Source organism: Anguilla anguilla, chromosome 4, assembly GCF_013347855.1.
Source record: "Anguilla anguilla isolate fAngAng1 chromosome 4, fAngAng1.pri, whole genome shotgun sequence".
NCBI lineage: Eukaryota > Metazoa > Chordata > Actinopteri > Anguilliformes > Anguillidae > Anguilla > Anguilla anguilla.
The window spans coordinates 20,775,048-20,800,484 of NC_049204.1; the positions used below are offsets into that span (position 1 = coordinate 20,775,048).

Below are 25,437 nucleotides of genomic sequence, written 5' to 3' on the forward strand. Positions count from 1 at the left end.
AGAAATGACTGTTGCATCATGGTTATTTGGCTTGGAAGCAGCACTTCCCTTGCGTTTCATCTCTATTACAGGCAATAAAGAGCTACATAAAGAAAACTCTGTGCAGATGTGCATGTTTAAACTTAATGTGTATATTAGGGTTTTTGTCTGAAGAAAGCATCTCTTTCAAAGGTGTTTGGTTGGACATTCCCTGCTTTTAGTTTGTGCTCAGTAAAGTCCACTTCTAGGGTTTAATTAGCAAACATTTTTTGATTTCTATTGATTTCTTCCAAAGAATTTAAACATCAATTTAAAGTTGGACATGATTATGTTAGATGACAATGGGAAGGCAGTGTATTTCAGTGTTTAGTTTTTGTATATCTTGTACTAATAAGACAGTTGTTAGAAATGTGAAATAAATGGAAATATATGGAGATTAAATTTACGGGAAGAAAATGCTTGACATTTATTTAATAGTGTTAGACGCCGTCTTCTGTGAAGTTTCTCATTCGAGTGTTAGAAACACACACATTTAAACTGTGGGTTGCATGCAGTCCCTCACTCAAGAAAGCCTGCAACAATTGTAGTAATTACTAGAGACAAAAAGCAATCTATTATATTGGCACACTGAGATCAGTCACTGGAAAGGGAAATGTGTATTTGCAGTTTGTGCATTATCTGGCAGTGTCATTTAATAGGTTTAATCCCATTAACTTCCAAAATCAGTGTTTTGTGACATTCAGAGTGAGAAGGTTTGCCGGTAAATTGAGGCAGAAACCCGATAAGTCTGCAGTGTACTATAGTAGTATTCTGGACCTGAGAGTGCAACAAAATAAAGAAATTACTGTTGCTTGGAAATTGTCTCGAAACAGAGCAAATTAGCTGAATGTGACGTGACAAACATGACATGCTTTCTTTCAGCTGTAGCTTTAGATCTTAGATGTCATGCTTGTCTTTAATTGCTGAAAGGCTTAGTGGTAAACCATCCTGGAAGCGAACAAATTGCTTGTTTTCACTGTCTCCTTGTCATGTGAGCTTGACTGATAATTGCCTTGGAGTCAGACGGTGGATCTTAAGTCATTCTCATTGTGTTACTTGTTGAGACAGTTTGTGTCAAAAGAGGTTTGACTGGACCAAACCTGCCAGTTTTCATATCCTCTGATCAAAGCTCGTCTGGCCGCAGTACACAAGTATTACAACCACAAGAAAATACCTTCTCAAATTATCGGCCGTGTTTGTGGTTTCTTTCTTTGAATATCTCGAACAAAGGACGGAAGGAAATTGGATTCGCTTTCTTTTCAGCCAAACAGGGGAGAGGTTGCCTCGGTGCTCTCAGTTAAAAAGCATCGCGTCTCCGTCATTTGTCTTTTATATCGGTAATAATTGTAGATTTTGCTTCCTCCCTGCTCTCGGAAAGACAAATTGGTAGGTAGCCGATGTCTGGCGTGGATAAGAGAGATGTGAACGCGTAATGGTTTCTAGAGTTTCTTCTCTGCACAGTTCTGTGTACAAACAATGGCCCTTGTGCATAGTATACAACCCTTAGCTTTATATTTGTGTACCGTCCTTTACTGCTAGAAGGAGGATATCTTTGTTGCTGGTGCGACATGCTCGTAGAGTTTTGGTTCTTGCAAATGACCGGGTGTTAACTGCACGAAAAGATCCACGTGCGTGTGCGGACAGCACAGCACCTGGTGGTGCTGCCTCTTTGTTGCAGCACTGCCAGGCTGGTACTGATTTCCCTCCTCGTTTCTCCTCCGTTTCCAGGGACCGAGGGGCCCGAAGGGGGACATGGGGCTTCCAGGGATCCAGGGCTCTGCGGGGCTAAAGGTAAGGAACACGGGCTGGAGGTGGAGGTGTGGACCGTGTCCTGTATGGGGTATGGTGGATCTGAAAGAGCAAGCACAGGACACACCTGCTTCTACGTTCACTGTTCTGCAACAGTGGTTCACCATGAATGGGTGACCCGTGGAGCAGGGGTGTCCAGTCACACCCCGGAAAGGACCTGCATGGGTGGGTGCAGGTTTTTGTTTTGGCATAGCATTACAACACCTGAGTAAACTCTTATCAGAACTTAACGTGGTTTTCAGTCAAGACTTTGATAACTAGAATCAGGTGTCTTAGTGCTGAGCTACAACAAAAACCTGCACACACACTGGCCCTTTTTGGATAAGACTGTACACCTTTTCTTTAGAGTGATCAAATCCATTAAGAAATATTATAGTAGTTTCTACTATAAAAACACTTAAGAAGTATGTTGTCTAGCATATGCAATCCAAAGTACTTACGGTTTGTAGACCAGTAAATGTATTCAAATGAAAATATTAGGACCGTAATTAAAAGACAGCTTGAAGCCAGTTGTTGAATCTGACCTGGTCCAACTAATGCATGCCAGCCTGCATCTTCTTAGGAAATATACAGTACATCCAGTCCAGACACTGAACAGCTTGAGAGAGATCAGTATCTAAAGCTGTGTTTGGTCATAGAGGACTTTAGGTGGTGCACATGCATGTGTTGTGCATTACCTAAGTGTGTGTGCACGTGTGTGTGTGTGTGTGTGCAGGGCGAAAAGGGCGAACCCGGGGTCACCATCAGCGCCGACGGGTCTTTGATGACTGGACTCAGAGGGCCGCAGGGGCCCAAGGGAATCAAGGTCAGTGCTGTTCTACTTCCTAGTTCAAAGGTCACATGGTTGGACTAATCTATTTCCAAAATGATCTACTCACCAAGTTCTCATGTGTTATATAGGGTGAACGTGGTTTCCCTGGCCAAGTTGGACTCATGGTAAGATTCCACTAAATTTGCTTCCCTGTAGTCTATACTGTAAACACAGTAAACCCTTTTCTATTTTTGTGTGTAATGTATCCAATGAAACACTTTCCATCTTCAGCTTATAGCACTGTGGCCATGGATGCAGTGCCCTAAGTGTTTGTAAGATAATTTAAGGAAAAATGTAATGAAACGTGTCTGCTGTCAGACCAGGATCAAGTGAATCCACATTTGAAATGTTTAAATTTAAAACGGATTTTCCCTGGCACACCTTCTGTTCGACACATTGATGCGTAGTAAGAGTTCTGCTCAAAGTTGGGTGGATTGTTTGCAGGGCCCCATTGGACCCCAGGGACCAAAAGGAGAATTTGGGTTCCCTGGACGCCCGGTACGTAATGTTTACCTATTTATCTCTTTCACGCAGTTTACGATTCAAGGATTAAATATTATATTGTGTGGACATAAGAAGCCTAACAGAACCACAGAATCATTCACTCTGCACCAGTGGCTGCTAAGGCTGGGATTCTTATGGAACAGTGCATAATTGGTCATGATGTCACCCAGGGAGGAAGGGTTATGGTCCACAGAGTCAAATTAGGGACTCCCCTACTCAGTGCAGCTCTGCAGTACTGTAGCTTTCGTAGCTCAGCTTGTCTCTGGCAGAGTGAGGAGAATGCTTAGCATTTTGAGCATACGATTGAGCAAAAAACATTTAGTCCTGAAGAATTGGTTAAGATTGTTTGTAAATGTACTGATTAGTGAATGGACTTCAGTTGACAGCAGAAGTGCTCACACCCACACAGACGACAATGGTACTGCTGCTGATGACTTTGAATTGCTATAGAGTAAAGAGAGTAAATCTGCAGGCCACACACAGATATGAATTTTTATATGTATGTTAACAGTTTAAAAGTTGAGAAAGTTTCCAAGGTTTCAGCTCTCGCCTTCTTCAGGCGTATAATATGTCATCTTTCTTCTCTGTGGTTAATTATGCTGTGATCAGTCATTATAGTAGGAGGCACTCCAAAGATCAATCAGCACTACCGTACATAATTACAACTTTTTTTTACTCTTGGACATTCCGACAACGATGGGACTTCCACACGCACCAGCGTTGCGCAAAAAACACCATTAGCTTCGCGTGCTATCACGCTGACATCCTCGATCTCTCAGTAATGTTTTTTGGGTCGGCCGTGTCATTTTCTCTGTTCCAGGGCCGTCCCGGAATGCTGGGGAAGAAAGGAGAAAAGGGAGATTCTGTCAGTCAGCCGGTGAGCCTCGTCTGTTCCGGAAACAAGGCTGTTAACAAACAGTCAGGAAACGCTCTCATTTGATGTCGACTGGCACGGTCCCACAGGTTTCTTAATCACCGTTGCCGGCCAAACTTCTCGCAGCGCAGATGTTTTTTGAGTTCACTGCTAAAGCCCCCTTAACGGCGTACTCATACCACAGCTGTGGCCAAAACCCAAGAAATGTTTTTTTTGCATTTCAAAATTGGATAATAAATCTGGCTCAGTTCACTAAATGGATTGGAAGTACAAATGCCTGCTTTATGTCAGCAAGGCAGCGAAAATTAGCACATTAAATTCATATGAACATAATACACCACCCAGCGGAAGCTGTAACATGCAGACAGATCACATCATTCAGTGTATATTCAACATCCTTTGCAAACACCACACATTTTGTTTTAATACATTTTCAAATTGCATGGATCATAAAGATCCCTATACCAATAATCTAAGTAAAAATGAATTATTTGATGATGATGAAATGAGAAGTTTACCTTTAATCAATGTGTACTATATGTGAACAAAGTATTTGTGTGGAAACGGCCTTTTTGGTAACATGTGTATCAATGGTGTCAGAATCCAGTGATGCCTAGTTCACCATTATGCTTGGGACCCACTGCTTTTCAGTGCCTTTCCTTTGGGGAAATAACGCTCTCGTGATGAGCCCTCTTGGGCTGTACGTTCACCTGGCTGAAGATGTGGGGTGTGAGCAGCCTCTCTGTTTGTGTTCACAGGGCCCCCCCGGCCCCCCCGGCCCTCCTGGTCGCCCAGGACCACTCAACTGCCCCAAAGGAGTAAGTGAAAGATCCTCCTCCTTCTCAGTCACCTTCTCTTAGCCGTCACTGTTGAATGATAGAGGACACTTTTCTCTTCTGTGCACTGAACTGCTCTCCTCTAAATTTTAAAGACAGTTTTCCCGGTCCCTCCCAGACCACACTGCAAAACACCAGTAAGTGTAAGAGAGCCCTCGGCCAGCCGAGCGGGGGTTGTTATTGGGGGAGGGGGGGCAGCTTGGTCTGTCAGAGTCCGACTGCTCTGTGGACACCTGACAGCTATCCCTGCCTCAGTCTGCCCTCCCCCTGCTGTGCTCTCCCCTCTGTCCCGACTGTCCCCTAAACTCTGCCCCCTACTCTGGTCCACAGCACCACAGCATAAAGCATGGCATGTTGTTTGCAAACGTGTTTTAATTTGACCTCGTCAAAACAGCAAGTGAGTGTGCTACAGTCACCCCACATCCCTGCCCTACAGTGGATATGCATATGTTGCAAAGAGAGTATATTTGAGGAATAATAATCGACTCCTCTCCATTCATATATAGCAGCTGGTGTAGTGGCACAAATGAGTGTAATGCTGGCTGTGCATAGCAGATCAGCAGACAGTATGGCCTGCTTTGTGCTGGTGTGCAGAAAATAAAGGGGGAAATGTGCTTGCTGCATCCCTGGGTGTTAACCTGAACCGGGCATGGTTGAAGTACGGTCTCTCCGCATGCTGCATGGTGTGTGTCTCCAGTCGTGTGGCCCTCTTTCGGTGTGTGTCATGGAGTAAAGACTAACAACCAAAGCGCAAGGTGACCCTCAAAATCAAATGTAGATATGCCTCTCTCTCTCACTCTCTCACTCGCTCTCTATATCTCTCGCTCTCTCTCTGTATCACCTTAAGGCGCTCCAATGTTGAAATCCCTCGTCGATCAGCCATATTTAAAATGGCAGGGTGGATAATATCTTAAATACAATTAGGCTTTAATGATTTTTCAGAGGGTCACCTTGTGTTGTATTGATATTTGTATACTTGTTGGGATGCGTTTGACTTTAACTTGGTGGCACTTTTATGCACTGTTGTCTGTTGTGGGTTGTCATGAGTAAGTTTCAGACTAACAGAGTCACTCCGTTGTAAACGAAATGGTTGAAGCTAGTGAAAGCCCTGAGGTAAATCACAGCCTACGGTGATTGTGCAATTTCAGCGCACCAGCGTGCGCGGATCCCTAAGAGCATTCTTTCAACGGTTTGGAATGCTGTTGTAATCATTCACCACTTTATTCCAGCAAAGAAGGCATGTCAATTAAGTCCAGGGTGAAATACAATTCAGTGTTGTGACATCCACACAGATGTGTATGCACATGAACATGTACTTGCATGTGGGTTCAAACACGCAAACGCACATGTGCACTCACTTGTGAATGTTTGAACTGAATGTTATCGTTTCAATTTTTTAGGTTTCAAGGGCATGCCTGATTAAAAAACTGTTTTCTACTTTGATCTATTTCATTACAAACTGTAATTTGTTTCTTAAGAAAAGACTTTTTTTCAGACATTTGGGTGATTCTATTACTTGGGTGCATGGTTATCTTTTGGTTTAACAACTGCATCTAGAAATCTGAAATTTACGCTGAACATTTTCATTTGGTCTTGTCCAGATTAATGGGAACACAGATTCAACAGAAGGTGAGCACATTTGGAATGGATATTTTTGTTGTATTTGGTTATTAGAAAATAATAAATAACATTTCATAATTATTTATTTGTCATAAATAAGTTGCCAGGTGTTACCACAGTATTGCAGCAGGATTGGTAACATAAATGTAAATGTATGGGTACATACAAAAGGTATGTTTATTTCTTTATTTAGTATAATCACTGTGGTCACCAGCACCTTATGTAAAATTACAATGTGTGTGTTTATTTTACTTTTTACGTACAGGCGGTATGGATTGTTATGAACACAGTTACCCCTGGTAGTGTCTGTGCTGAGATTCAGCTTCAGGACATTATTCTGTTCCAAGCCCATTGTAGCCATCCATCTTTAATGCCTTGTACTCCTTGTACCCATTTTAAAAAAAAGAACTAAATGACACAGGTTTTAACAACAGCCTGGTGTCAAGTGTCATTGTAACCACAAGGCTTTCAGACTCATTCTATGTTTTGTGTCCAAGGCTCAATATTTGAGTGTTACAGTCTCAACGGTGATACCAATGTATAGTAGACTGCTCATCCGTAAGACAGTGACAAGTAGCCAGTGGGAATTCACATAAAAGCTAGCGTAGGAATCCATGCATAATAAAACCTCTGGAATATATTATTATGCTGTATTATTAATTATAGAACTAATCTAATTGGTTAACATGCAGGGGAAGATGGTCCGGGTTTAGTCCCCATGTAAACATTTAAACGCGGTTTTTGTAGGGTCTGATTGTAGGGGAAGGACGGGAGCCAAAGGGGAGAAGGGAGATCGAGGCTGGCCAGGCCTGCCAGGAAGTTCAGGTAAGCTCCAGGGCACATCGGCCCCTTCGCATTACGTGCTGGAGACAGTATTTCCTGTTACACTCAGGTGTACTTTCCAAACCATCTCTACCAGACCAATAATTGTATATTCACTCTTCTCACAGATTCCTGGCTTCTCAACGGTGTTACGGTAAGTTTGAGAAATGCTCAGTGCTCAATATTAAACCATAAATTCGAACTTAAACTTCATTTTGCTTAGCTTTTCATATCAGGCATATCATATCATATACTCTTTTCATAATCATTTTCATTTAGACAACGCACTCCCTCTCAGTTCATCATCCAATGCAAGGAAGTGCTACGACTCCTTAGCTTTGACTCTATGGAATCCTTAGAGTCTGAAGAGTCGGGTGCCAGTGGTGCCGCCATGTTTAACCTGTGCCTCTCTTGTGGCCCTCAGGGTGAGAAAGGGATCCCCGGCTACAGAGGGGAGAAGGGTCAGAAGGGGGAGGCTGGACTTCCAGGCCCGCCTGGGCTTCCTGGGAGGTCGGGCCTGGTGGTGAGTCACGCTTCTGCCTCGGAAACATCCGCCCATGCTCCTGAAGCAGCTTACTCTCGCTCCCTCATGAAAGACCCCTCCCCTGCTCGCCCAGAGCGGCTCTAACCATTTACAAGGGAGATCCCTCTCCAATTAGGCCGGCCTTTTCCTCCTGTCAGTTTCCATGTGTAATCCACGCAGTACGCTAAAGACACTCAACAGGGCACACAAACAATTATCCGATCGCATTCGTTGAATTAAAAAGGCCCTTATGCGCAAATGTGATTTCTTGTTTACGTGGCACACACTGACTTTTTGATGTTTTGTTTGGTTTTCATTAAAATTAATTGCTGGGATTTTCCTTTTAATTTTCTAAATGTTTTAATGGGGATTTGGCTTGTGTGATTATTCAAGATTTAAAAATGAGCCATTTGGCAAACCTTGACTCAAAGATTAATGAGGCGGTTCTCAGGGGAAAAAACAAGCACGAGACAATTAAATTCTTCAAATTAGCTTATTCCTACTGTAATGCATGGAGTATTGTTTTCATAATTAGTATACACATCATTATTGAAATTGTCCTGGCTACGAGATAAATATACACATCTAATTAGCGTATTTGCCGTAGTTGCTACTTAAAGGGAAACCACAATAATCAACAGCATGTTCTGTGAAGAGAATTTGAGTGTATCATGATCTGCGATATCATGCTTTGTTTCAGGGGCCCAAAGGCGAGGCTGTCGTTGGCCCCCAGGGTCAGCCTGGAAGACCAGGCCAACCCGGAGCTCCTGGGTTTGGAAGACCTGGACCTCAAGGCCCCCCAGGGCCTCCTGGGCCCGCAGGGCCCCCCCCTCTCTTTGGTTCTGGTAAGAGTCTCTCTGCGCCTCTCTGAGAGATGCCACGTGCTTTCCCACCGCACAGTGCACCACCAGCACACCTTACCCTCAGAGCAAATGCCTGCGCCATTTTATTTGTCCTTGGACTCTTGGTAAAGGGTGCCACCAATTCCCTCACCATTTTCTCTGGGTGTAGAGATTAAAGTGGGAATTTTTCGAAATTTCTTCTCGGATGTATGTTGAACAAACGCATAGTGAAGACCTCATCCAGTGAACGCTGTACTGTACTATACATTAAGAACAGTCATAGTTACTGAGGAGAGGGAAAATGACAACAAGTCTTCTGTATTTTCATTACAGTGGCAATGTAGATGTGTATGTGAGGCTATTTTTCATTATTCAAGGGAAAAATATATAGATTTGGAGAGAGGGACCCTCCCTTCAGATGTTTTGTTTATGTTGTTTCAGCTGTTGCTATTCCTGGCCCCCCTGGCCCCCCTGGCCCACCTGGACTTGGGAACCCCGTGAGTTTGAACCCGCAATCACTGCCAGGAACGGCACACGTGTGACAGATTCAGCTGCAACCTCAAACACCTCAGACAGAAGAAATGATTCTGCTTTCATTATTTAACTTTCCAAAGAAAGACACTCTGCATGCAGTTCAACCAATGGTGTATGATGCACTCTTCTGAAAGTGTTCAGCGCTTGTGGGGTATCTTTACTTCGGGTGGTTGAAGGTGTTACCCCTCCTTTTGCCTGCCGCAGGTGACCACCTATAAGTCGGTGGAGACCCTGTTCCAGCACATGCACCGCTCGGCAGAGGGCACCATGGCGTACGTCTCAGAGAAGAGTGAGCTCTACATCAGAGTGCGGGAAGGCTGGAGAAAGGTTCAGGTAATTGTACAAAATCGCCCTGCATCTTGATATCTCTCTGGCAAATTAGTCAGGGGTCAGTTCAATGTGACTAGAAAGTGCTTTTTAATCTTTAGAAAAGGCATTACCTTTTTTTCCACAAAAAATATATTCGATAAGATATGAAAAGGGTAAAACTTGCTTAAATCTGCAATACAAAGTTCAGCTTACACATTCCATTAAAGGGTAACTCCACAAATCTAGAATTTAATATGTTAGTCCTAAAGCTAGGTTAGCCTGAAAAATTACCTCTCACTTACACAGTTTCTTTACTCTCTGATCTTCGTGCTTAGAAGATGAATGATTTATAACTCAGTTTTATCCCATGTCCATATGAGTCTTCAGAACCTTCAGAACTTAGTGTTCTCCTCCTCACTTGTTCCTGTCTGTCTGCAGTGGCCATAATGAACTGGGAGGCTGATGCCCTCTGTCTGTTCGCACGAGGGAGCCAAAATAGATATAAATTCATATTCCACTCAGTAAAACTAAAACTTGTACAGAGAAGACTGTGTCTACAGCTTCTCTAAGCCTTGAAATTAAGTCATTGAGAACAGGTTTTAAGGAGTGGGTCGTACCAATGGAGTTTGTTAAAGCAGCTCAAGGTTTTTGTGTTCACACCTGAGATTTTCCGCTCTGTCCTCTCAGCTTGGAGAGTTGATTAGCCTCCCCGCTGATAGCCCGTCCACTGCCGTGTCCCATCGGCTCTCCCGGCAAGGAGGGCTCAGCTACAGTGACCTCATCACCCAGGTAAATGGCCAAATAAGGCCTGGCTTGCTATTTCATGCTCCTGGATTCAGTTAGCCACCGATGTGTCTATGTTCAGTTTATTTACACAAGTTAGTACTCACCACGTCACCAGAACAAGAATACTACAAAACAGAACAGGACAGTCCAAACAGTCCAAAAGTAAAGTCTCTCTGTTAAGTGGGCATGGATTTGGCATTGGTACCGGGACATTTGTCTTAAAGTGTGATGAGTAATAAAATGTAAAGGTACAAAACTGCCTACTATTTATTTAACCATCGTTAAAAAATTGTCGATATTACCTACTATTTATTTAACCACCACTAGCATGATATTAATAACAGCTTACTAGTAGCTAACATAGTACCAGACATCAAGTCATCTTGGCTGGGTTGCCTGCTGAACAGTATGGTGGAGTTGTGGTGGAAATGACTAGTCTTCAGGATGTTCAGCCAGCATTGTTTTAAAAACACTTTGTAGGCACCACCAGATTCGGTAAGTGGTTGTCTGACATGGCTGTTTATTGTTTTCAGCGTTTACACTGTATGAGTCACAGAAATGTGGCTTCCCTTAACATGGTTATTAAAGATTCTCGGGTCCGAGACACATTCCCTGCTGAATTTAAGTCATTCTGGAAACGCACTGGAAACTGGGGGTGTCTCTCCTTGTCTTGCATTCCTCTTCGCTCCAGTGTTGATTACAGGAAACAGAATGATTGCGTTGTAAAAAAGATATTAATCATAACAGGCTGTGGTGACTTGTGGCTCACAATGTCTGAACCAATTCCTGAAGGCTGTTTGAGCTCTTCCTGAATCGCTGTCTGGGGAACGTCGCCCCTCAGAATGTACGCTGTCCCGCGTGTGTGGCTGAGATGTGCGTCGCTGCTAGCCCCTTCGCTTGCATGTTCCGAGCTTGCCGGTGCATATCTTGCATCTAACGTGTCAAATGAATCTGGTTTCAGGGACAGGTGTACCTTCCTGGATACAACATCCTGGCACACACCATCCACACGGGCCCTGGGGTAAGAACAGTGGCACTTTGTCAGCTGTGAAATTGCTGTAATGCGCCGTGACGCCGGCATGCCATAACGAAATGCGAAAGGCGTGTAATCTAATCTCTGCTACGTGTCGCTGAAAATGAGCTTATAAACTTTGGTTTGGCTCCGTCCCAGCCCTAAAATTTGTATGAGTCAGAATATGATTTTGAGTGCAGATCATTATTCCAGACTTAGGGTAAATTGCTGCTGTCTATATTAAGCTCTTGGAAAAGCAGCCTTAATGTCTTGGGTTTGCGGAAGGATTTAGAAGCATTATTCCGCTGCGACTCTACCACGCAACTAAAAACCGATTCCAAAGCCTGAGTGTATTAGTGCAGTTGTACTACAGTATGACTGTACCATTTAAGCTGTCTTTTAACACTTCAACCAACCTGGCTCTTCCTAAGTAAAAACAGAGAAAGACATCCGATGGCACCGAAGTGTCGTAACAGTATACCTGACGGCTGTCGGTTTGATTAGACCGCGCCTTGCCCTGACACGTAAAGAGTTTGCATGGTCTGTGCAGAGGAGCATGGCTTTACATGCACAGGGGTGATGTAGCTCAGCTCCGTGTAACCTTTGACCTCTGACCCCGTGTCCTCCAGCTCCACCTGGTGGCCCTGAATGCCCCTTTCTCAGGCAACATGGGAGGGACACGTGGCGCGGACAACCAATGCTACCAGCAGGCGCGCGCCATGGGGCTGGTCAGCACCTACAGGGCCTTCCTGTCCTCACACCTGCAGGACCTGGCCAGCATCGTGAAGAGGGGAGACCGCTTCAACATGCCCATTCTCAACCTCAAGGTGAAGCGTCGCTGCTACATCCATCTGCACTTACACCATTAGTATTAGTTTCCATGTACAATAGTTTAAACTAGAATACCGGATACCTGGGTTTGAGTGTGTAATTATTATCAAAATGATGATTCAGTAATGCGTGTGCCCAAGAAGGTCCTGGGTTAAAATCCCAGCCTGGTCCTTTCTGTGTAGAGTTTGCATGTTCTCCCCGTGTTCACCTGGGTTTCCTTCTACAGTCCATAGACATTCAGGCTAGGCTAATTGGAGGTTCTAAACTGCCCATAGATATGAGTGTGTGAGTGAATGGTGTGTGTGCCCTGCAATGGACTGGTGACCTGTCAAGGGTGTATTTCTACCTCCCACCCAATGCACGCTGGGATAGGCTCCAGCTCCCCCCGCGACCCTGCCCAGGATAAGCGGGTATAGATAATGGATGGATGTGCCCATGAGATGCTAAAATGAAATGCTGGTAATGGAAGATGTGTAATGATGAGGTAATCAGTTGCAGTTCCTCAGTCGTTTGGTTTGTGTTCACAGGGAGAGGTGCTCTTCCACAACTGGATGTCCATCTTCTCCGGGAACGGGGGTGTGTTCCAGCCCGAAATCCCCATCTACTCCTTCGACGGCCGGAATGTGATGTCAGACCCGTCCTGGTGAGCGAGCAGCCCACGCCGCCGCCCCGACCCGCGCTGCGATCTGCATGTCCGAGGTTCAAACCGGGGTAGCCGAAGAGTGAGCTCAGTGCTGCTAACAGTCTATGGAGATGTAGGAAAGAGACCTGGGTGAAACACATATCTGTTTTGGATTCAAATCTGCACTTTACTGATCTTGACTGGTGTATTGGAAACAATGAAATACTGTCAATAAGTCCAAACCCCTCCTTCTGGTCCTCCTGGTGAGCTCAGTTGCACCAGGCAAGATCAACTGAGCACAGAAAGGTATTTGAATCCAAAACAAATAGGTATTTGACCCGGGCCTGGTAGGGAGAAGCAGGACGATATTGGCGGCTGTGTAAAGACCGTTATGATAGGGAAAGATCTCCAAACCCGCAGTCCGTAATGCAGGGGCTGTGGGCGCTGTGTTCATTATGGGCACCAAATAAGAGCAGCGTGGGTGGGTACACCATGCGACTGCCCTCACTGCTGCATTGCTGGTGTCTATTCATACACCCCCATATTAAATATAGCAGCTTTTATTATAGAGCACAAAATCCAGTTACACACAGCTAGTAATTGTGGCTTTGGATTTACTTTTTTTGGATTTTACTGGATCCATTTTTGTTTGTGGATTTTGAGAGGGAGTTTTTCAGAGAGGGAGTTCAAGGTCTGAATGAGCATTACTTCTTTTGAGGTTTCCGTGTGTTTTTTGGCCCAAATTTGAGAAATGTGGATAGTGTCATTCCACGATACGAGAGTATGAGGGATGATACTGAGCGTGCTCAGACTAATACTCACCTGACACAGGTGTGGTGAGTTTTATAGTGTTGCAGAGAGTCTGGTGATAAGATGAGCCTCGGTGTGCTGGGCATCAATGAGAGTATTAATGAGAGCCTCACCACAGGAGCTGATGTCACATGCTAGCTCAGCCAGCAGTAATGTGACGTGCGGGAATGTGGCTCCCAGCTGGAGCGGGTGTGTGCCCCGCTGTGGAGACGGCACAGCAAAGAGCACAGACCCTGTGTTTAGGATGAGGTCCATCCAGGCTGCGGGCTGGGCTTCCAGTAACGGGGCTTTGTGGATCATTGTGTCCGCATTTATATGTAGCAAGGCGCAGGAAGGCCACGGTCTTGCACATTTTAACCCCCTGTCCTCTGTGTGTTTGTGTGTATGTGTGTGCGTGTGTGTGTTTGTGTGTGTGTGTATGCGTGCGTGCGTGCATGTGCGTTTGTGTGTGTGTGTGTGTATGCGTGCATGCGTGCGTGTGTGTGTGTATGCGTGTGTGCTTGCGTGTGTGTATGTGTGTGTGTGTGTGTATGCGTGCATACGTGTGTTTGTGCGTGTGTGTGTGTGTGTGTATGCGTGCGTGCGTGCATTTGTGTGTGTGTGTGTGTGTGCAGGCCTCAGAGGATGGTGTGGCACGGCTCCAGCGCAGACGGGATCCGCCTGACCTCCAGCTACTGCGACGACTGGCGCACGGGCCACATGGCGGTGACGGGCCAGGCTTCCCTTCTGCACAGCGGGCGGCTGCTGGGTCAGCTCACGCGCAGCTGCTCCAGCCAGTTCATCGTGCTGTGCATCGAGAACAGCTACGTCCAGGAAGCGTACAGAATCTAACCGCGCTCCCGCAAGGGCTCCACAGAAACACACAGAGAAGTAGACACTGTTTCCTGCCTCCTTCCCATGCTCTAGCATTTTTTTTTTTTTTTTTTTTACTTTCGAAAAGGTGTAAATATATGTAAATTGACGTCCGACCTGCCCTTTGTTCAATTGACCGAGACCAATGCCAAAGACCAGATACCTCAGCAAGCAATCTGTGAATCTGTCCTCCAGGGAGCAAAGCTGGTGTCGAGTCAGATGACACGCTCCCGAGAATTATCACATCAGTTGCTCGTCATGCGAGAGGCTGGTGGCAAGAGTTAAGAGGGGCGCCCTCTCTGTGCTACTTGCCAGCCGAATATTACACATTCTCATTTGGGTTCTGCCTGGTGTTCTTTACGTGATGTCATTGATGACACTATGATGTCACTGCTTAAGTCAACACTTGGTCCACATTCCAATGAAAAAAGTCCTGGGTTGCCTAACAAGATGACGTGATTTAAATGCACTGCATTCCAGTTAATCCTTTTCCCCCCATTCCATTACCTGGCTTTTTTTCTGTCAAGGTTTCTGTTTTCTATCTACAAATTTCTAATGCAAGCAACAGTTGTTATCTCAGTATTTAAATTAAATTCAATGTTCTATTTATACCATTACAGCACATAATCTAAATAAATGAAGTGATCGAGGTTGTGTAATTTATAGGTTCCATTGCTCAAAATGAGAGTGCTACAGTATTTTGCCTTGTCCTCTTACAATTAGTATTTTTGTACAGCATCTGTTTTGACTGATCTAGATTAACAAAGTTTTTTTAAGATTCAAAAGGATTCTAAAATAGGTACATAGAATTATGGACTGTAAAAAAATGATGAGACTATATTTAAAAAACAAAGCAAAATAAGTCAACTGGAAGTGTTCAAAGTAAGTTGGAATTTAACTATACAATGATCACTCCTAGCGCACAGCCAAGAAAGAGACCTGATAATTGTAATCGTACTGCAGAGAAATTTATGTTTGTGTACGTTGACTGGTGTTCATTGAATAAATGTTTTTTACAAAACCAGATTGGGTCCGTTTGTTGTCAGTGAAAGCCTCTTGCTTGGGGATGAAGGGTTTATGCACAGGAAGACTGGCCCTTATAAGACCATCATAATACTCTTGATATGTGCCACAGATACATCTTTCAAGTGGTAAGAAAGATTGCAACTAAAGAATACAATTGGAAGCACTGAGTTGTTGAATAACATTGTACTGCCGAACACCAAGCAGGCATTCAAACCACAGAAATAATATATACTCTTATAATTTAATGCAGCACTTCATGAGGCCCAAATGGAAAGGAGAGCTGTTCTTTACAAAAATGTGTATCAATTATTCAGAATGAAAATCATTGTTGCCTTTAACAATTTATTTTCATGAGCTGTGTTTTCGTGCATATTGTTCTTATCGTTGGGTTAAGGTGTTTTGATTGACAGATGTAACTTACTGCTCTGCATTGTTCACAAAAGCTTGCTTTAAGTTTTAACAGCATTTTTAGCAGAATGGGCTCTGCAATGTATTTATCCTTTCCTGCGGCTGCAGCTTATGACGGCTGTGTAGCATTAAACCTAGTGTAAGCGTTTGGTGTAAACAGTGGCAATTTTCTGTATTTTAGTTCCCTGTGGGGATGTTGGAAATGTTAGAGAGGCTTGAAACACTGACTCAAGTGACAAGCAAGGACAGATGCTCGAGTGACTCAAGATCCCATTACTGGAGGGTGTGTGTTTTCACTGTGATTCAGCGATACTGCTAATATGTGAATATTTACTTTTCAGATTTTTGGAATTTTATAACTGAGTTATCTATTCTTCAAAACACACCACATCTCTCTCGCTCTCTCTCTCTCTCTCTCTCTCGCAATCTCTCTCTCAGAAATTGGCTTTGAATAGAGCAAAGATATTTGAATTCTTTATTTTGGCAAAGCTAAACGTTGTTTTTTCAAAGCTAAACATGCTCACTCGGCATTAACCACCTTGAGGAAATGCCATCCTCTTTTGTGCATTCTTTTCGCACCTTCCTGTCGGCAGTGGTCAGAGTAGGGCATTTAGCCTGAGCTCATGGCCTTTTTTTGTTCACAGGAAGTGTCCTCACAAGCCTTCACCTCTTCCTGCTTTATGAATGTTTTCAGGGAAACAGCTGCTGTACTGTAACTAACGGCCAGCCAGCAGGGAGAGTGTACTCTATACACAGCCTGGTGGTTGTCTTTAAATGGAAAGAAAAAGACTCTTCCAAGATGCTCCAGTCCACAGGGCACATGTTCTCAATGGACGGTTTGAAGAGCACAAGTATGAAGTAATTCATCTCCCGTGGGCCTCCCAGACACAGACTTCAATCCAATTAAGTTTCAGGAAGTGGTTTCCGCATCCATCGAATGATCTTAGACTGGAAGAGCACACGGGAATGGTGCCAGACTACAAAAGAACCCTTGCTGAATCAATGCCACATTGTATGGTTTATGCTTCAGTCAAATGAACCACTTAGTGACAATTCGATTGTGTCGCATTGTTTTTTGGACCGCTACCTCTACGTTACCCTGCTAACTGTCCTGGTGACCGAGTTCCATCGAATGTGCCATATGTGCCATGACCTTTCTGCTGCACTGTGGCATAAGGGGATTGGACTTGTAGCTCCACGGTTGTAGACGTGATTCCCAGGAAGGGCACTGCCATTGTGCCGTGGAGCAAGTTACTTTACCTGAGTTGTTTCAGTAAAATATCCAGCTGTATAAATGGATTGTATGTAAAGAATGTAAGCTATATGAAGCACCTTTGGTAGGTATGTCTGCTAAATGGAGTGTTCCAGAATGTTGTCCTGAAATCATACCACAAAGAAATTAAAACCACATTTACTGGGAAATAGCATACACCTCTGAAACCTAATTAAACAAAGCAAAGGAGAATAATATTCAAAAGTGAAAACTGCTAAATAAAATTTTAAAAGTCCAAACAAGGCAGTTACAGTCATCCTGAGGGGTTCAGTTATAAAATCCAACTGGTATATTTCCCAAAAGCACACAAAACAAAGAAGCAAGTGTTGAGATGTCTTTTAATGTAGACAAGCCCATCATTTGTTGGTCTTGTCTGCATTAAAGACATCTTAACATTGGCAACTTTATTCTTTGCAACTTTGGCTTCTTCAGACCAAACTGTTTCAACTGACTATTCACTATTAAACTGCTCTACTGTATAGACAGACATTCTATGTCTTTTGGAAAGTTAAGTTTGTATATGTGCTGCCATGCAAATGATCTGAAGATTGTGGTGTGCACTTGTGTGTACAAACACACACACACACACTCACACGCATGCATGCACACATTCATTTACACACACTATTTTTTGTATGCTGTGAGTAAACATCTGGTCACCAGAATAATTTTTCGGGATCAATGTTTGATCACAATCAAATTCACCAAGTGTTGTTGGCAAGGTCGTGAAATCTCCCAAATGACAAATCACAGTAACTGTCCAGTTTCATTCACAACCACATCACAGATCAAAGGGGTCATTTAAACATTTTGCATTAGGGCTCTTGTAGCTTCATTCAACAATAACAGCAATTCAATTTATAGACACACAGTGGGCCATTATCCAAGAAACAGGCCTAACATGGACATAAGAAATTGAACTGATAGTAATTGTACTTTACAATAAACTAGTTTATAGTAATTAACAGTTAACATGAATGTGCAATGTCATAATTGATTGTGCTGAAGAAGAAAAACATAACATTGCATAGTACATGATACATTTATAAATTGTGCTTTACTTGGCTTGCAACTTGTAAAAATGTTTTCCTAAGTAAAAGTTGTCCTTGTTTTTTCTAAGAGGTGGACAAATGTGTGTTTATTCCATCCAGAAATGGAGACGTGTATAGGGTAAGTCTGTACCGGAGGATTTTATGATTAAGGAAGGACGGCAAAAGAGATATAATCTGTATGTTAACCCCAATGTGTCACTCAGTTCTGGTTTTATTATTGAATGGAAAGAATAGTTACAAGCACTCTGCTAACAGAAGCTGCACTTGCGAATGTAATTTCCAGCCCACCACTGTTACAGCCCTTGTAGACGGCTAACGGCATTGCTGTTTCCATGGGAACTTTCCCATTGGTGTTGCAAGGACCTCCACTCACCCTGAAGCTGAAATGGTTTTCAGAGCAAGACTTTTGTCTCTGCATTGTCCTCGCACTGTCACATCCTGTGCCTCAGTCTTAATAATCCAAGTGGCTACAGATTTGAAGGGGCACCCCGAGCTTGGGGGCTGTCTTCCGAATATGGGGGTTAATGAGGTGACAGACAATAAAATAAAAGCAGGGCGAACTCAGTTATTCACTGAGACACAACAAGGCGCCCTTTTATAAGTACAGTCATCTCAGGGTGTCTGGGGGCATAAGAACCTTCTATTTTTCTCAGCACAATAACAAACTGCTGCAATGTTAAGGGAAGTGAAGTCTTTCGCCTCACTTGGGAATTTCCAGTTTTCTAAATGTAATTGCCCACATTTAAACATCATCTTTTATTTCACTATGAATGGCTTTGATTACATTTTCTGCAGGTGGTGGCAGTGACTGGAAAAATATTGTGTATTTTCCATCAAAGGTTTTTGGAACAAATGCACATTATTGAGGGAATGGCTGTTGAGACAGAAATATGTATATGTTTCTCACAATCTAATAGCCAGAGTAATGTATAAAAAGGCATTACGTTACATTACATTTATTTAGCTGATGCTTTTATCCAAAGCGACGTACAAAGGTGTATATTATGGTCACAGGTTGGAGAATTCATTGTTTGTTCCCTGTGCTAACCATCCCACCCTTATTCTAACACTGTAGTAGCCATAAAAACCTGGTTTATTCTGGTTCACTTTCCCAGCTATATCCCCCATGTTACTTGCATTGCGTGTCATAAAGCACCAAGACCACGCCCATATAATCAGACTACAAATCATGATGTGCCCTCTGACATGTCCATCACTGATGTCCACTGACCTTCAGGCCAATCAGCTTAAGGACACAAGTACAGTATAAGGAAAAGGTCCCTGAGGACAATTCCCGAGGGTTTTTAGTATACGCAGTGTGCGTCAATACCGATCAACTGCACCCTGAATTCACACCCTCAAATCGTACCCTTAAATCACACCCTCAAATATAATTTTGCTCATGTTGTTGTGCATGTCATTAAAATATAAAGTCTGTGTATTCTTACCGATACCCCACTGTGACAGCAAGAGATCCTGAACCAGTGCACTTTCACCTAAATGGACACAGCAAGTCACCATACAGTCTCTTTCAGGTAAAATGCACAAACATAACCTCTGGAAGCATAGCCAATCAGGCATTTCCATAAAATCTGAATTTTTTTGTTTTTAAACTCCAGAAAATGAACTACCCTTTGATGGCAGATGAACAACCCCAGTTTCATTGCATGTAATGCTGTTACTTTTTTCTTTTTTTCTTTTTAGAGCTACAGCACTACAAAAGCTCCATTGTCTTCTGTTTCCATATGTACGTCTGTACTTACTGTTAAAATCACAGGAAATTGTTGTGTTCACAGTTATTATTCTGCAGATGTATTTATAATTATTTTCATTATTATTATTATTACGATTAGAATAATAAGAAGGAGAAGTAGAAAGAGGAGGACGAAGAAAAAAATAATATTTCTGTCTGAAGTCTAAAGATTAGAGGCACTTCCACGTCAAAAAAAAGACGACAATCCCATTCATGCAGAACTACATTAATGCAAGTACAGATTGTATGATCCCTGGATACAAGTGATGAGAATGCAGGGACTCTAAAGTAACCCATGCCCCTCCCTCACAGGTCTTTCATGTCGTCGCTGATCCAGCCCTCTTGTGACCGAAGAGTGCTGTGCTTCCAGGGAGTTTTCTTCCCGCACATGCTCAGTCGGGGCTGTGACCACAGGCCAGCTCCATCCGTACAATTCGGCCTGTGTGTACTGCCAGAGAGCTGCAGACGCTTAGGTACCCAAGAGAGATGGTCTCATGGAGCTTGTCAGTGCGGTGCAGTCCTCTTTATGTTTTTGTTCACAATGCACTTTAAGATTTCAATAAGATGTTTCTGTGTTTTGAGATCTTTCTTTTTCTCGCCTTCAACATCCACGATTTCGTTCATGCTCAGGGTAAGTTGGGTATGCTTAATTGTTTTTTAGTCGCTCCGTGTTTGTTTTATCTTTTTTGTTCACAACAGGCCTTTTGTAAATATTGGTAAATACTATACGAATGATGAAGCGCTGGAAACGGAATTAATTCTGAAAGTTCAGACTTTTCGTACAGGTTTCAGGACTGTATAGAGTAGTCTAGTTTAAAGCTACAGCGCATAGCCGCTTCATTACGCATATATCCAGCTGAAGCAACAGATATCGGGTAGTTACCGTTTTACAGTCTTATGAATAAAAGAAAAAACACTCGTGTGAAAAGCCCACTGTCATATGCACATCGTGTTACAAGAAAAGCTTTTATCGGATTAAGCTATGTAGAATGTGGTCTTGGTATGCTTCAGCAACTCTTTTCAATGTTGTATCACGGTAATCTTGACAATTCACTGAGAGAAGGCGGCACCACTAGAGTTCGAATTCTTAGTTGGTGTTGAATCACACATGTTATACGTAGGCTACAAGTCTTACTTACGTTTACTTGTGTTTTTGCTGGTTGATGTTGTGCAGATATCAAATTTACAATTAAAAATATATTTCTGAGACATTTTGACATGTTCAGCGATGCGATAACGGCAAGAAGTTTTGCAATTAAGTAGCGGGTGTATTAATTATGTGAATTTTTTGTGTTTTGGAAATCTGACCATTAGGCTACACGTCGTAATTTTTTCAGTCATCGCGATGACAATAAGACCTGACAGTTTCATTCACTATGTTTCGTGAGGGTTTTAAGCCACGGCAAAGTCTCATCTTATTTAGGTGTAATGAACGCTCATATTTTCATCTTAAGAAACCACGTTTTCCCCCAATATCTGATGTTATACAAATATCTGGAAAATGTGGTTTTTGTTTCTATCTAAATATTTTTTGATTACATTTGTTTACAAACAATTTTAGTTTCATATGCTCTCTGTAAATTTCTATTGACTTGTAACTCGGCTTTGAAAATTAAAATTTCAGCGCGTCTCTAAGCCACAATCTTTCTAAAAATAAGTGAGTCAAAAACATCTTGGTGGTGGGGGTAGGGTAAAGGCTATAAATTCGCATCTGGGTTTGTGAAACCTTTGAAGTCTTTAAAAGTGCTGTTTGTCCACATGCGCTCACGATGTGGATTTATCAGGGTAAATGTCGCTCTAGAGTTACTGACACGAGACATCTGTCACAGTATGGAGCAAACATAAAAGACAAGTTTGCGCTGAGAACTTCATAAGTCGGGACCCGCATACTTTGAGCGTTTGGGTCAAACGATTGTGGGAACTTAGGGCATATATGATTTTTTTCGGAATAAAATAATAGACACGAAAACATCACTATGAAAAAAATATTGTCCTTCTGCTGAAAACTCCATAACAAACCTTAATCATTTTCTGATACCGGTTTATATATCCCTCCTCCCGTTGTGATATATGTATATATCAATCTTAAAATATACCCTTTTTCTGTGTTATGTTTCTAGGTTTCAAGTCACATTCATTAAACAAGCCCGATACTGACTCTTTTTGACACTACCATCTCAGCTACAAATTTAACGTATTTTAAATAGAAATCACCCACATTGAAATAAAATGGAAGTGATAGCCTACATGCCTCAGTTTGATATATATTATTTTGATATCATGTTTGTTGAATGTCTTACAATCATTATGTTCCATTTGCTTTGTTTAAGAAATCTACTTTCCAGTATAATTCTTTGGGAATGCGTTTTCCCACTTCAGTTGCCTCGTCAGTGCAAATATGGTTATAACTAGACCACACCGTCTGTACTTTTTTTTACAAACGACACTGTCATTGTATCGTTATGTAGAGAATGGCTCTTAGAATTGATAATCAACATAAAACATACTGGACTTTGATTACATAAATGTGGTGGCATTAAAAGATGTTGAATTTCAGTTGTTTTTTTGTTTGTTTTCCTGAAGAACAAAGTGAACTTCTAAGGTGTTAGGCTGTCTTTTTAAAAGACTGGTTTGGTTTGGTTTCCTGCATCTTAAGGCTGGCGCTTTACAGTTGTTGTTTTTTTTTGTACTGTGCTTGTTTTTGAGTTTAAAGCCTGTAGCTTGGTGAAGTATCTTCAGCTTGTATGATTACCCCACAGTGAAGCTGTAGTATTTCACTGTGAGTCAATATGTTTAAAGTTAATGCATAGTCCAAGAATCTGTTTCCACTGATCAGTTTAAATTGCACTTGTTTTAAGATTGGTATCAATATTAAAATTAAGTTAATGGTACGACCTGTTTCAGCAAGAGAACATAGGCCTAGGTCATTAAGAAAGCTGTTTGGCATGAGGTTGGATAACCCTCTTGTTGGTGTCAAGGAATTAATGAAAAATGTATTAAATCTTCAAGGAAATGAGTGCAAGATTACTGCTTGATTTATTGTATACTGCCATTATTCCAGAGCTCTTGGGACATTCATTTATATAATTTGAGACCAGACTCTTTGACAATGACCCTCTGAGAATAGGGTTTTAAGAGCGGTGGGGAGTAAAAGAAGGGGACATTTTTTGGTTTGAACTCATGCCCAATCCCGGACCTCCACCTCCCATCTCTTTCTTCCAGGGTCCTTGTGATTCATTCTGTTGCATTCTATGGTCTATGCATCTTTACGCAAGATTGTCACTCAAAATCAACATCCAGTGCGTCAAAGGGTAAATCAGGTGTGCACTGTAGACACTTATTGTTTGAAACTGCAGATATGAATGAGAAATGTACAACATCAGAATGATGTAATCTCACAACAGGGACAATAAAAAATTTTGCGCCGACATTTCACCCCGTTTTTGCATAGAATGTCCAGTCATTGTTTGCAGGCTTGTCTCATCACTACACCATCCTCTACACCATCCTCCCTCTATTAGCCAGCTGATGCTCATTTTAGTCGACCTGGTAGCTGTGTAGATGGAAGACTGTATCTCTTGAGAGCTAGCACAGACGGACTGATTGGTCAGAGGAACCACCACTGTGCGATGAGGAATTGAATACCTAGCTGACTGAAACTATCCAATCATGTCACCTCTCAGTCGTCATAGTGACAGTGAGTACTGGCATGGTCAGGATTCAGTATTGCGCCATTGGGCATGTCACCACAGTAGTTATCCGCATGCGGCACCTAGCACTCCCCACAGATTTTAACTGGACATGGTGGATATGACATTCAGTTGAAAGAAAGACTCAGTATCTATTCAATTTGTCAAGGATAATACACCTGTTTTTTAGCACTACTGAGTGGTATGTGGTATGGTGAGTTAATGTATGGCAACATCTGCATGTTAGTATGATTGAAAAAGAGGGATAAGGACTTTTGTGTTCAAGGTAAATTATTTTGCAAGCACGAACATAAAGAGAACAAAGAAAGAACAAGAAACAGAGCCGAGACCTTTCAAATGGCCCCCTTTTGATTAATTAATTAATTTTATTTTTTTTGAGTAAGCTTGAAAATATCTTTGTATTGCACAATATTTTGCAGAATCAAATGGCTATACAGAAACAGGTAATCAATTTTGATTAGCTTGGTCTTTCTTTCTTCTGAATTTTTTTTGTAGAAACATCTTGATCCTTTTATGTGTGATGGAAAAGGCTAGGTAAAATAGATCTTTTATAACTGTGCTGTGCATAGTACTTTTATGTTTTTAGGTTACATGTTTATATTCTACACCCTACCTTTTTCAGGTAGAGGCTTTGTAGAACACTGCAGAATTCAGATACTGGTGTTGGATTATGATCCTCTGAAAAGCAAGCTAACCTATAAGCGTCCCAAACGACGTCCCATCTCATCTTTACTTCAAGGGCTGGCCGCTGTCTCAGAGAAGGATGTAGACAAATGGAGTCTGTACATCGTACTGATTTGGCTGGGAAAACACTGGCTGTTCACTTCACGTTTTGTTTTGCTTCTACTAAGGAATTGTGGATGAGATCCTGGTGTTTTGCTATGGATGACGGAATGTGATTTATTTTCTTCGCTTCTCATCCAGGATATTTCAAGAAAAATATGCCAGTCATTGTCTAGCAACAGGAAGGAACTTTTTGAAAGGCCACTACATTTCCACAGTCAGTCTTGTGATAATAAATGAGGAGATAAGTACCCAAATGCGCAGTGATGAAGGGTATCTCATCATACAGCCCCTCAGGGCTTGTTCATTATCCAGCTTTGCACTGCTTATTGCAGTTATTGACCTCAATCAACAGAAAGGAACCCTTGACCGGAAATCGGATTGTTTCCAAGGGGCAGTAGGTTGCAAGTGAGGAATGTCGGGAATAGAAATTGGAAGAGGAATGTCTCTCATTGACCATTGCAGATGCTGGAAGGGGATAATTATGTCTCTTTCACTTGATTTAGAGGAACAAGAAGCTATATGATGTTACACTACGGCACGATCATTGGCCTTCTTTCATCTTGTTTCCTTGTTTCTTATTTAGAAACACAGGACACAGTGTGCCTGTTGGTTTTTTGGGAAAAAAACTGGCCAGAGACAAACAGACATGCACGCTCACACGTACACACACACACACACACACACACACATCCAGCATGGACCAACAGGAAGTGGACAGGCAGGAAACCAAATCTAGGTTTCAGCCATACCGTTGTTGAATTTTACCTCTAGCTGACTTATTATTTGGCGGCAGTGCTATTTTGAGATCTTCCCATAGCCAGAACACTTCATTTTGCACAGTTTGGTCTTGTCTTGTTTTATGCTGGGAAATGAAAAATAGGCCGTTACATGCTGTGAGTCCACAGGCCAGAAATGTGGTGTGGTCCATAAAGACACCCTGGTGTTAAACCCAAGACCTCTCAGTCATATGCGAAATTGTCGTTCTCGCTGGACGATGATGGAGAAATCGGTGTG

At 42.5% G+C, this 25,437-nt stretch overlaps 2 protein-coding genes across 8 annotated transcripts in view; both read left to right on the plus strand.

Moving 5' to 3' along the window:
• LOC118225714 (collagen alpha-1(XV) chain-like) overlaps window positions 1-15,436 on the plus strand; it is a 73,843-nt gene extending 58,407 nt beyond the window's left edge. For 6 of the 7 annotated variants that reach the window (XM_035414586.1, XM_035414588.1, XM_035414584.1 and 3 more), the window contains 19 exons: window positions 1,747-1,809; window positions 2,543-2,632; window positions 2,728-2,763; window positions 3,083-3,136; window positions 3,963-4,019; window positions 4,775-4,834; window positions 4,948-4,989; window positions 6,454-6,481; window positions 7,220-7,297; window positions 7,423-7,448; window positions 7,719-7,817; window positions 8,518-8,662; window positions 9,101-9,156; window positions 9,398-9,526; window positions 10,190-10,291; window positions 11,250-11,309; window positions 11,930-12,127; window positions 12,659-12,774; window positions 14,178-15,436. In XM_035414586.1, the coding sequence (XP_035270477.1) occupies window positions 1,747-1,809; window positions 2,543-2,632; window positions 2,728-2,763; window positions 3,083-3,136; window positions 3,963-4,019; window positions 4,775-4,834; window positions 4,948-4,989; window positions 6,454-6,481; window positions 7,220-7,297; window positions 7,423-7,448; window positions 7,719-7,817; window positions 8,518-8,662; window positions 9,101-9,156; window positions 9,398-9,526; window positions 10,190-10,291; window positions 11,250-11,309; window positions 11,930-12,127; window positions 12,659-12,774; window positions 14,178-14,394 (1,656 nt within the window). In that variant the 3' untranslated portion in view covers window positions 14,395-15,436. The remainder of the gene's footprint in view (window positions 1-1,746; window positions 1,810-2,542; window positions 2,633-2,727; window positions 2,764-3,082; window positions 3,137-3,962; window positions 4,020-4,774; window positions 4,835-4,947; window positions 4,990-6,453; window positions 6,482-7,219; window positions 7,298-7,422; window positions 7,449-7,718; window positions 7,818-8,517; window positions 8,663-9,100; window positions 9,157-9,397; window positions 9,527-10,189; window positions 10,292-11,249; window positions 11,310-11,929; window positions 12,128-12,658; window positions 12,775-14,177) is intronic. The other variant, XM_035414590.1, reaches the window with a different exon arrangement.
• Window positions 15,437-20,324: 4,888 nt separating this feature from the next.
• The window catches only part of LOC118226134 (reversion-inducing cysteine-rich protein with Kazal motifs-like), a 45,454-nt gene continuing 40,341 nt past the window's right edge, over window positions 20,325-25,437 (plus strand). Inside the window, exon 1 of the mRNA XM_035415483.1 lies at window positions 20,325-20,558. Coding sequence (XP_035271374.1) covers window positions 20,492-20,558 — 67 coding nt within the window. The 5' untranslated portion in view covers window positions 20,325-20,491. The remainder of the gene's footprint in view (window positions 20,559-25,437) is intronic.